The sequence below is a fragment of the Antennarius striatus genome, chromosome 22 (assembly GCF_040054535.1).
Source record: "Antennarius striatus isolate MH-2024 chromosome 22, ASM4005453v1, whole genome shotgun sequence".
In the NCBI taxonomy this organism is placed as follows: Eukaryota; Metazoa; Chordata; class Actinopteri; order Lophiiformes; family Antennariidae; genus Antennarius; species Antennarius striatus.
In genome coordinates this window covers 4582721-4594976 of record NC_090797.1, presented here as the reverse complement: position 1 = coordinate 4594976, position 12256 = coordinate 4582721, and the positions used below count along the sequence as shown (strand labels likewise).

Sequence of the window (12256 nt, the reverse complement as noted above, 5' to 3'; positions counted from 1 at the left end):
AATGACTTGTCTTTGCTGTAGATTATAATTTCTTTGGTCAAATTTAAATGACTTGTCTTTGCTGAGCTGTCTTTACATGTTCCAATTTTTTAAACCAGTGACACACCTAAATGCTGTAAGAATATGTCTTTACACTTTTAAAACAACTCTGAATTTAAAATAGTGCAAGACATTAATGTGATCTTGCCATGACGCATTTTGTTTGTTTAAACTGTTGTATGACTATAATTCCCCAAGTCAAATTTAAAGAATTTTACTTGGGGAATGCAAGCTCAGAACACAATATTTTCCCTACTAGCATGTTTGACTGTATTAGCAATGTGATTAATTTTTTGACGAGTGGATTTGACAGTAGAACAACAAAGAGTGAAGCAAACTTTCAGATGAGCAATTTATTCAACACTTTTAGGAAATTCTACAAAGTTAAAAGCACATGCAGAATTGGAGTGCACTCAATTAGAAATGAGATGTCACAGAAAGTAAAAATAAACTACAGGCATTACTAGAGTCTGATTCTAAAAAAAATGTTCATGGCACATGGTTCTACCTGCCTGCAAGAAGCAAGATTTTAGCACTGACTAACTAAAAACACATTTCACTACAAAAAGATTATTTCCAAAGTGAATTTATATCCACACACACACGCACACGCACACACACACACACAAGTTTTTCCTCAGTTTTTCAGTAAGAGGTGATTGTTCACAACTCCCTAAAATGAGTCACCATAATCAAAGGTAAACAGTGCCTTTCCAGTGTCAAGGAAATTGACAATTTTCCCAGTTAGGGATGTCTAATCTCTACTATTCCACAGAAATCCAGACACGCCCCGTCATTCACTGCTTATCCCAGTTTTAATGGCACTGAATTGAAATGTTTTCATGCCACTTTATCTTTCACATATATCATCCTTTCAGAGAACACATACAATTTCCCAAAAGACAAAATCTACTTTCTTTCAGTCAAGAAACCCTTGGATTGTAAATATGACTTTATGGGATGGCATGCATTGATATAACACTCCTGTCATTGGTAGAACAGACTCAGTACCACACAAAGAGGACTTGTCGGTTCATCATTTCAGTGTTGCAGTACTGTTGGAAAACAGTCTACTGAGACGGAGAGGAGGTTATCTGCCACTGTCGGAATATAGCAAACACCCTTTTAGATTTATCACGAGGGCCCTGAGAGGAAAAAGAAAATAGATAAATGTCAGTTATTACTTGAATCAAATCTATACAATGAAGTACCAGAGCATGTATCGCACTTGATGGGGCCATTTTTGTAGAGTAAGCTTTGTTTAAAAATAAATATTGTTAGGTCTGTGCTTGCCTGTGCTGGGCTGCTTCCTGCTGCATTTAAGTTCTTTTTCATGGGCACAAGGAGGTCAAGAGCAGCCTTCCAGCCCTGCTGATAAAGCGCTGCATCTCCATCCACAAATGGGTTCGCTCCTGGATCCACATTCTCCTTTCCTACTGAAACCCAGGGACACCAGTCTCTGTGCTGCGCAAGGGGATCAAATGCACTTTTATGGAGGAGCTCATCCTGAAATAAAGGGAAAGTGGTTTACAAAAGGTGTTAATGTAAAACCATTTTCAACTCAAAAATGAGTCTAAATATTTTCTTGTGGTTGGTTGGGAAAATAAAATATAGAAAATGTGGCTGAAGTCCATCATTTTTACAGTTGACTAATTTTTATCAACCATGTTTCACCTCAATTTCAAAAACCTAGAGTGTACTGCATTAGTAGTTTTTAATTTCTTTGGGTCCTACATCAAAATTAAATTTCACATATGGTGCAAAATCAACAGTAATATTAATTCTTACTGGACCACAAAGTGTTGAGAGACACAGGCGTTTAGGGGGATTCTGCAGTGCGGCACCGCCATCTGTCCCAGGGTTGTCTCCCTGTCCTTTCTGGCGAGTTGCAGTCCTCTTGCCCCTGGTCAAAGGACTTGGCAGCTCTTCACTGGGGCTTGGGGAGTCCCTGCTTCGGGCACGCAAAGCAACGGGGGAGGCTGTGCCCTCACCCTGTAATGAACACCAGATCATGTTTAAAAAAAAGTGTCAACCTGACACATCATTAATTTCATTACATCACCACCACTATAAACAAAGTATTTCGGCTCAAAGCTAATCCTTGCACATGGCAGTTTGACCTAATTGGATGATCAACCTTCAACTGCTTTTAAAGCTTGCCTGATCAGAGCGAGTGGAATCCTGGCTTCTCAACTTCATGCGACACGGAGTTGTAGTAGGAGTGGACGAGGCAGAAGCAGGCTGATCTCCCAAGAATTCGGGTGTGGTTACTGAGGCGGGACCTACTGTCGGAGTAGAGGGGCGGACCGGGTTTGATGAGGCATCTGCATCGCCTCCTACTCCATCCATCTGGTGGAAGTTCCACAAACCCACCTTGCGCATACAGTATGAGCAGGTGAGGATGGGCAGGTTCATGGCTCGTAGAGCTGGGCTAAGATTGACAAAAGCATGACTCAGATGTTTCAATCAGGTGAGGTGTACTGACACATTTCCTGCCATGTTTTTCTCAACTTTTAAGTGACCTACCCTGCAAATAAATGTCATGTTAGCTTATGCTGCTAAATTCCTGACTGAAGATTTAAAAGTATTCTCTAGATTACGGAAACATCACTTTGAATGTACTATGAAGCTTCAAAACATTCAGAAGTGTCAAGAAGAGCAAAAAAATTAGTTTAATCTCACCTCGCAGCCCAGCCACAGAGAGAAACAATGCATGCAGCCACCTGGACAGCCAAAGGTTCAGAGCATGGACTCCCTCCCTTTTTTTTTTGTTCTTCCTCGATAAGCTGCAGTATAACGCTGACTACATCCTCAGTCAGTGACTGCAATGAGACAATTATTTTTAGTTGGAACTACTGTATAGAAAATGTTATTCTTTTATAAAAATCAGTAAATATACATGGACACACAAGGATCAAATTTTTAGAGACTGGATCTAATTATTCCTTCCATCATCTCCTGGATGCATTTCCCCAAGCCTGCTCTGCACTATGAACAATGGTCCTAATGTTTTGGATTACAATTCTGTACTATTCCAAAAGTCTTTTCTCGCCTCACCATAGACTTCAGCTGCTCTGGCTTCATGGCTGGCAGCTGCTGTGCAAGGAGACAGGCACTTTGGAAGCGCCCCAAAAAGGCAGAGAGAAGTGCTGATGGTTCACAGGTTGGAACCAGCCAAAAACGCTCTGAAATGACATCAACATTCTTGACCTTGACCATCACCACTGAGGCAGATCAACTTGCAAATGACAAAATCACATAAAACATGCGAACGTCAGAGTACGTTTGCTCCTACCTGGAGATGGAAAATCTGGCCAGGGACAAAATTTCTGATGCTGTGTCTGTAGCTGACTTGACAACTCTGCAATGCGGGATTCATCTATTACAAACAGAAAGTTGTGTGACCTTTAATTTTTTTTTGGCAGCCAGACAACATCAGCATATCCTTCTCTAAAATAAATCATGACATTGTCTCTTTCATTTTGCTCACATTTTTGGAAGTCTAAAGTTGGTTGTAGCGATGCACAAAGGAAAGCCTGGCAGCTGGAGCACTTGAGCATATCACTGCCAATGTTGATCCAGCCATATCTGGCACATATTAGTGGGGACAATATCCGAGGTTTGCCTGCCCATTTCACACAGTGCTATGCTAAGGGAAATTTCACTTAGTCACAAAAAACAACTGTCAACACATTATTACTCATAGGAAGTTTGAATCAGTGAAAGGATATTGAATAGGATTCCACTCTTGAGAAAAAGGCTTCTTTGTTCGTGGCATCACACCTTGCTAGAGTTTTACTTTGTACTTCCAGATCTTGCAAATCTCCTTGTCCACTGAAATCCACAGAAAAGGAAAACACCTCTTTACTTCCAAAAGATTCAAACGTGTCACAGTGAACCAATCATAATTTCATTTTAACAATCCTGCAAAATTTTCACAAAGTGGAAGAAAATATTGTGACTAGATTTTGTTGTATACGCTATTTTACTTCAATGAAATCTATCTCTCAACATAAAATTGAATGAGTTGCATTAAATGATGTATAATAATATTTCTCTCAGCCTTTATGGATGGGCAGCAAATAGAAAACGGTATTAATCATATTAATCGCAGACTAAAAGAGAACCCTGTAACAGCAAAACTTTGGGTCCCCACCCCATTATCTCTTACTGAACAACAGCAGCCATAGATCAACGACTACCGTCACCAACCTGCGAGGTCAAACGCACTGTTTAATAAACATAACAATTAAGTTATTTTTGGAAAGTCTCAGTTCTGGTTTGTAAACCCTTGGAGACACGTTACTGTATGATTAGCAGAGCTACAAAGCTAAGTGGCTAATCTGACTAGCTAATAACAATTTGTTCATCGTGTAGTGGACGATTATTCAAATATGCACCTGTCGCGTCGTCCATCTAATGTTGATACACCATCATTAAGAAGATCACGAACTTTCTCTGGAGATACAAGTGACGATTTTTGATTATTTGAGTTGCCGAGACGATCTCCACGACTTCCGCCGAGAGTCGCCATGATCGGCTCTGGTGTTCCCCAGAAAATGCGACCTAAAACCAATAGTTCCGGTTTGTGGATATGTAGAGGGTGTTGGATTTAAAGGATTACAATTAAAAAGAGCATTCAAAGGATTCAAACAAATTCATCAAAGTGCTTATTGTCATGTGTACAGTAAATAAACAGGTTTTCCCTTTACAATGAAAAACATGTAAAACCACTAGAAAATACTATTTTCTTGTATTGCATGTATTGACTGTTATTTACACAGTGAGCATGATCAATATGGCAGCACATGATTAAATACAAGAAATACTTATCTCTTTATTAGAAAATTACGGACGCTATTTATATAAAAAAAAACAAAGCTATCGAAAGTTCTGTATTTGTTAAATTATGATTATTTATCAATAATTAGAAAACGCAACATAACATTTTATCATCATTAGAAAACAAGTACTGTACTGTATAAAAAGGTCTGTGTTTCCGAGACCGGAAGTGGAATGTGGCTACAAAATAAAAGCTTAATGTAGTGGCACGGGCCCTCATCCTCATTTTTTTTTAAAATTCTAAATACAGCCCATGTTATCGTTGGGAATTTATACTTTGAAACGCGAATTTTCTGTTTAACTGTTTGAATCATTTCAAACGAGGTGTCATGAACGCATTTGAGCCAAGGGGCGGAAATAAAATTTAAAAAAGCCGTTTTGGAGACACGCGCCGTCCCCCGCCCACCTCTAGAAACGTAGCGTCCTAACATCGCGCCTTTTGATTGGTCCAGCTCGTCAGAGGCCGGGGGTAGTGTTTCAGCGGTGTAATTTATAATGGTTTATCAGCACTTTAGCAGATGATTTTATTTGATGATATATTCTTTTGGACTGAATTGTAATGCGAAACGATGTCGGACGGTGAAGGCACTCGCAGTCCAGACCAGCTGAATGATTTTAAGAAACTGACAGGCAAGCCGCCGTACGGGGAAACATTAGCAGGTCAGTCAACAACATTAGCAAGAGATGCTAACAATGCCTAAACTTCACGTTCTTCCTCTTTGCTAGTTGGATAAACTGTGTGACGGAGCTCGTTTGCTCCACATACAGTGTTACCTTCCCATGTTAACAACTTAAACGCCGCCTTGATGACATAGTTAAGATGGGTGAATCGTCCATGCTAGCACCAGTCAGTAATTCTGCATGTCCTATGTTTTTGAACTTCTTTGTAATTATAGGATTGCAAAGTGAACAGTAGCCATGTTTATCAACGGTACAACAAACTCCGTCGGGTTGTTAGTGTCAAAATATAATCTTGCCTTTGATTGTCCTGGACTGTTTTGGTTTGTACATGTCACGGATAATAGTCTCACAGCTGCACCTTTGTTCATCCATCCTCGACACTCTGCCCAACTCTTGCCCAACAGATATGATATTGACATGGAGCTGCAAAATCATGCAGTGACCTAGTTTATCACAGCGATCACGGACGTATTCTATGTATGATTTTGTGAAATTCACTATTAGAACAACGTGACAGCCATGCTGTCAGTGTAGATCATGATGCTATGTTGTTTACCACTTATCAAGTTGGTCTGCTATTACAGTAAAGTACTGATAAACACTCAAAGACAGCTGAGGCCAGTTCCCCAAATTTGCTATTTAAAAGCCTTGGAGTCCCTTTTTTTTTTAGTACAAACCACGAATGCCTGATTCCCATGACATTTGATGTTAAAAGATTTCAAAACATGCAACTATAAACATTATTCCACAATGTTTATTCTGTAAACCATTCTTCTGATCATGTTCTTGCCATCTTGGTAGATGTTTAGCCTCTCTGGCTCTCACATTGATAGCATTAACTAAATGACAATCTCTGCCAACATGGCAGGCTCTCACATTGATATTTTAATTTAAGTGACACCCCCCTGATTTTGAGTGCATGACATTTGTGATGGAAGCTTCTGCCATATGACTATTGAAAGGATCCTGGACAGAAGTGTGGCAGTGAATCATGGTGTGGTATTAAATTCTTTGATCAGTACTGTGAAACAACCTGTGTTCTGAACTTCCTTATTGCATGAATGGGTTTCTGTTATTATTTTTGAGTCACATTTTATGTCACTACATTTCAGCATTTCCTCATCCTTCTGCATTGTTTGTGTTTGCACACTGAATTGTTTGGGTGCAGGTTTACACACAAACAAAACTTGCTTTTCTAATTTTGATTAAACCTTGTGGATTTATGCAGCAAGGATGCAGATTTTGGAATAGATTTGGATTAAGGAATCAAGATTCATGTGACCATGATTTTATCGCTTTAGAAATTCCTGTCCAACCTAGTTCAAAGCTGCTACATTTTCCATGAAGAAATTGTGCCATTTTTCATCCAACTTAAAAAAAACATCTTCTGGTGAAATAATATTTTTTAATTTACACCCATATAAATAATGATACCAATATGATTTATCATTAAAAGGGTGACTTCATTGTATACGAAACTATCATGGACTATTGTTTATAGATGCAGTGACATCATAGGTAAGTTGAGCTGCCTTCGCCAAACTGTGCTCTGAAAGTTGTCTAGTTAAGAATGCATGACGTCGGATCTATTCTTAGTACAGTTAACTGAGATACAGCATTAGATTTGCCGTAATGGGCTCTGCTTTCAGTCAGCGTGTTTTCTCACCAAAACCTGCTAATTCCACTCGACCAGCATCATACTATCTCATATGTTTATGATATATTTTCTGTGATTTGCATGGCTTTCCGTTTTGTATAAAACTTTGACCCTAATAATGCTCAAAGTTTTATGCATATGTGGGGCCTTGTATATACAAGACCCCACATATGCCTTGTATATACAGTATGCAGTTATAAAGATTATTCCACAATGTGTTTTTGCTCTATATGAAGCAGAGGATTAAAGTTCAATTTCAACTGGGATCAAACACTAGGCGTACTGGAATGCTATCACTGAGAAACGACTCCATTGCGGGTGCAGTTACATTGTTAAGCTTCCGATTCCAGACCTGTGCAAGCTGCACATCTTGTTTGTCCTGTTCTAGCTGTAAACTTGATGAAAATTAGACGTCTTCCATGCAAACTGTTGGCACTGTCAGCTCTTGGCACATATATACCAGGGCTCTTTATTCAGCTTGTATGTTCCCTTTTATGTTGCCCGTGGTTTCCATTCATGGTGGGTTCAAACCTGACCTTTGAAATTACTCTGACTGTTCTTATCCTCATAGAGCTCTGTTAGTGCTGTGGAGTGTTTTTTCATGACCCACGTTCAAACATTTACCTTCTATCAGGGTATCTTGATAAGGAACACTGAAAGTTTAATGCATAAATAAACAAACTTTTACATCGGAATGAATTCAGGTTACTATAGTTATGATTGCATGATGTGATTACTTTAGGTTGTACGGGAGGCTTTTTTCAGAACCGTTCAGATTCTGTAGTTCATACAGATTTACACTGCTATGGTGTAATTTCTCTCTATTTTCCAGTACATCATTTCTCTGTGGCCTCTTATCATGCTCTTCATGTCGTGACACTGTGCTCAACCACTTCCAGGTCATCGTAACCCCCCTGCCCGGAGCGGACATCGCTGTGTCGCAGACAACACTAACCTGTATGTGTTTGGAGGGTACAATCCGGACTATGACGAGTCAGGAGGCTCTGAGAATGTAGACTATCCACTGTTCAGGGAGCTCTGGAGGTACCATTTTGCTACAGGCTGCTGGCAGCAGATTCGAACGGAGGGCTACATACCCACAGAGCTGGCATCCATGTCAGGTGAAACATTGGATAATAGTTCAGAAGGCATTGTACATTTTGTGGTTTACGTTTAAGTATTGAGTTTTGTCTCTCTGTGTTTCTTCAGCCGTTTTGCACGGCAACAACCTCCTTGTTTTTGGGGGCACCGGGATTCCCTTTGGTGAAAATAACGGAAACGACGTCCACGTTTGTAACGTGAAGTACAAGCGATGGGCTTTGCTCAACTGTAGGGGGAAAAAGCCCAACAGGATTTATGGACAGGTACCCTGATGAATCAAAGTGGCCTGATGAATCAAAATCCAAATCAGTCCAGTGGAACAGTCTCTTACTTGTCTGTCAATTTATGTTTTTTGTCTTTTAGGCGATGGTTATTATAAATGGTTTCCTGTATGTGTTTGGAGGGACTACGGGTTACATCTACAGCACAGACCTACACAGGCTGGACCTGACTACCAGGGAGTGGATCCACCTCAAGCCCAACAATCCTCCCGACGACCTCCCTGAGGAAAGGTAGGTCTTGACGACACCTTAACAGGATGCAAGCTGGGGCTCTTTTCAGTGTATTAGAATTACTTGACATGGCGTGCTGTGGTGTGTATCGCAGGTACAGACATGAAATAGCACATGACAGACAGAGGATCTACATTCTTGGAGGAGGAACTTCCTGGACTTCTTACCCTCTGGACAAGGTACTGCACCATGAAGGGTAGACTTCCCCAAACACATTAAACTGTTTCTGTCTGATAGAAATTCAAATTGAAAATAATGTGAAAGAAAGTCTCAATAAGCTAAAATTTTGTTTTTATGACAGATGAACAAACGTGTATTTTTTTCTCTCTAGCACACCTGGTGGTGAAAAAGAGAAGTGCGATTTTTCAAAATGAATTTAATGAACTAAATTATCAGCTGTGTCTGGATTTTTTTTTTAACACTGACCTTAACTATTCCTGTTTTAATAGATACATGCTTACAATCTTGAGACTAATTCCTGGGAGGAGATTACAACTAAACCTCATGACAAAATAGGTTTGTATTTCTACACGTTATTATTTTCCAAACCTCTGTTGTTCTCCTTCACACCTTTCAAGAATGTCTGTTTTTTTTGACAGGATATCCTGCTCCTAGGAGGTGTCATAGCTGTGTACAAATACGAAATGGTGAGTGCTTTTTAATAATGCAGCCAGTATCATCTGTTGATGCTGAACTGGTGATAGCCACACATTGAACTTTGAGCACTGAGTTGAACTCCCTTTCTGCTGTCACTATTACTGTGTAGCTGTTTGAGCATCTCATTGTAAATATTTCTCTGTTCTAGATGTTTTTATCTGTGGAGGCTACAATGGGGAACTGATACTAGCTGATCTGTGGAAGATCAACCTTCAGACATTTCAGTGGAACAAACTACCAGCAGTAATGCCTGAGCCAGCTTACTTCCACTGTGCTGCTGTCACCCCAGTTAGTAAAACATTCACAATTTACATCCATAATCAATGATCTCTACTGTTGTTTCATGTCTATGTTAATTTTATGTATTAATAAAAGTAGTTAGTAATCTAGTTATCTAATGCAACCCTTGAAATCCATGTATGTGCTACAGACAACCCCTTTTTCTGTTGATCTAATTCCAAAATAGGTCAAGCTCTGACATAATTTTATAAAGAAATTATCTGCTGTATATAAAGTTTAAATCCCTCTCTCTTCCCTTCATCCCCAGGCTGGCTGTATGTACATCCACGGTGGCGTGGTGAACATCCATGAGAACAGGAGGACTGGCTCTTTGTTTAAGATCTGGTTGGCTGTGCCCAGCCTGCTGGAGCTCTGTTGGGAGAAGCTCCTTAAGGCCTTCCCCCACCTGACGTCACTCCCCACCATGCAGCTGCTCAACCTGGGCCTCACACAGGAACTCATTGAACGTTTGAAATAGGCAGCAGAGGAGGATGGACGAGTGGATGGGACGGGTTGAACCGGAGGGAAACAGGATTTAATTCACAGCAGAATTCCCGGGAAAATGCCCTCTCCCTCCCAGGCCTAATGTAGCCCCGCCTTAAAACCAAAAACTATGGGATGCCTTTTTTCAGTGTTTTTAACTTTGTGCCATTTCAGTGACGATAGAAAAAAAAAATCATGGTGGAATGTTTTAAGGAGTTTTATCCCATCATTGTTCCCTACATGCGACCTTTTTGTTGTGCTGAATACAAATTCCCATCATCCAGAGGCGATCAACAGAAATAAAATAATTTGCCATGTCAAGCTTTCCAAGACTGTCGAATCACAATTTTTAGATATATAAAAAATGTCAGAAAAGGACAATTACTTGTATATTTATTTGATAGACTGCATTATTTTTTCTGGAGCTACTATCATCACCTGAGTTTGCTGTTTGCACACTTTGTGATATATCTGTGGACAATCAGGATTTTAATGGCTCCTGTTAGCAAACTTTCATTCTAGAAAGTGTCGGTCAGTGGTTTTGCCAAAGGACTATGCCAGCGTTCTTGCACATTTTAGCCAATTCAATTAAAATCTCTGTAATTTTCACAACTTCTGACATGCTTTGATGTTTTAGAATTTTGAAATATTTTTCATGACCTTCCAGGCAGCCTTTTTATTTTACTTTTCCCCTTGCAGTATGAAAATTATCTTCCAGATGCTTAAAAATTGCATAGTCGGATTGTTTTTCATCTGTTTTCATAGTCGATGTTGTCTTCGTTTATTTCAACTTGGACAATAACTGGTTTTCTCTGTAAATGATAACCAGTCATACAGTCTTTCCTAGTTGCTTTTATACTATTTGAATGGAAACTAGCCTCTGCCTGGAGGAAAATTTATGTTTTAAAGAATAATTTAGATTAAACACACAGAAGCACGGTATGCTGAAAGTAGGGGTTCCATCACTGAGGCTTATTTCCTGAGTCTCGTTATTCGTTGTTATATGATGTCATTTAAACTGAAGCCGTTTTGTTGACGCTCATTTGTGAACCAAACCATTGAACACATCACTGTGAATCTGGTGCTTTTTAAAATTATTTAAAATGCTTTTATTTGAATAAAGACTTAATTCTGTTCATGGTTTTTCTTTTTTAATCCCTCTCTGTTAATAAGAGGTCATACATAGAAAGTTCCTTTAGTAGGGAGCTTATTCAAGTTGCTGCAGGGCCTTTTCTAAATTTTAAAGCGGATGAAATTTCACAAAAACCCTGTATTTAAAATTGAAACACCCCCCACCCCCCTCATTCTAAAGATGCTGAAGGTTCATGTGTTCTTCCTGTTGCAGCCATTGCAGAGTGGACATCAGGACAGGATGCTTCATTTTGGCTATAAACTTAAAATAACTTCTTTAATTTGTTAAAATCAATGGGCTCAGTACAGTTCCTTAGTTTAATAAATGAATTTCTTTCATGCCAAATAATGTTGCGTCTTGAGCAAAATGTGACTTGAATGATGGGATGTTGCCTGTACTCCTTGCTCCTTTCTGTTGTGCTTAAAGCGCTTTCTGCATGATGGCATTACCTGCTTTTTATATTAACATCCGTGACCCTTAACTTTCAGACATAGTTTTGAAGGTGACTGAGAAAATGTTGTACAGGATAGCATGTGTGAATATTGTATTTGAGTACTGTTAATAAAAGTGTTCTGTAAATAGTTTTCTGTTTGCCCATTTGAAACTTTTTCTGAATGAAACGCTTGTGCTGCTTCTGTCTATAATTACATAACGTGCATGCCATGCGTCTTGTTATTTAAGCATACAAAATACACCAAGATGTCACAAGTGAACTTTGGAAAAGGTATAAAAATTTAGCAAATGGAAATGAAATATGGTTAATTTTACATTTCCTCAAAAGAAATACATGATTTGGAATTCAAAGTAATGTAGGTAATGATGAACTGGTTAAAATATTAATGAAGTGACATTTATTATGTCTAATACAAGCCA

The 12256-nt window shown here is 39.2% G+C and overlaps 2 protein-coding genes across 2 annotated transcripts; one reads left to right on the top strand and one right to left on the bottom strand.

Moving 5' to 3' along the window:
• Nucleotides 1-386: 386 nt before the first annotated feature.
• Nucleotides 387-4595, bottom strand: zc3hc1 (zinc finger, C3HC-type containing 1). The gene is made up of 10 exons (XM_068307025.1): nt 4440-4595; nt 3771-3873; nt 3530-3680; nt 3335-3418; nt 3097-3224; nt 2722-2861; nt 2200-2470; nt 1828-2031; nt 1333-1545; nt 387-1184 (listed from the first exon to the last, which is right to left on the bottom strand). Exons 1-10 carry the CDS (start codon nt 4571-4573, stop codon nt 1110-1112), a joined length of 1503 nt encoding a protein of 500 aa, XP_068163126.1. The 5' UTR covers nt 4574-4595; the 3' UTR covers nt 387-1109.
• A 754-nt stretch (nt 4596-5349) lies between these two features.
• Nucleotides 5350-12083, top strand: klhdc10 (kelch domain containing 10). The gene is made up of 9 exons (XM_068307095.1): nt 5350-5541; nt 8119-8340; nt 8429-8583; nt 8684-8832; nt 8927-9011; nt 9282-9348; nt 9432-9479; nt 9638-9777; nt 10037-12083. Exons 1-9 carry the CDS (start codon nt 5451-5453, stop codon nt 10244-10246), a joined length of 1167 nt encoding a protein of 388 aa, XP_068163196.1. The 5' UTR covers nt 5350-5450; the 3' UTR covers nt 10247-12083.
• The last annotated feature ends 173 nt before the right edge of the window (nt 12084-12256 follow it).

Bases quoted from the DNA above. Each gene is read 5' to 3' on its own strand.
- klhdc10 (XM_068307095.1), top strand. From the start codon at position 5,451: ATGTCGGACGGTGAAGGCACTCGCAGTCCAGACCAGCTGAATGATTTT. The intron at 8,584-8,683 runs GTACCCTGATGA...TTTGTCTTTTAG, and splicing joins CCAACAGGATTTATGGACAG to GCGATGGTTATTATAAATGG. The intron at 8,833-8,926 runs GTAGGTCTTGAC...TGTGTATCGCAG, and splicing joins GACGACCTCCCTGAGGAAAG to GTACAGACATGAAATAGCAC.
- zc3hc1 (XM_068307025.1), bottom strand. From the start codon at position 4,573: ATGGCGACTCTCGGCGGAAGTCGTGGAGATCGTCTCGGCAACTCAAAT. The intron at 3,419-3,529 runs GTGAGCAAAATG...TGTTTGTAATAG, and splicing joins AACTTTAGACTTCCAAAAAT to ATGAATCCCGCATTGCAGAG. The intron at 3,225-3,334 runs GTAGGAGCAAAC...ATGTCATTTCAG, and splicing joins GCCAGATTTTCCATCTCCAG to AGCGTTTTTGGCTGGTTCCA.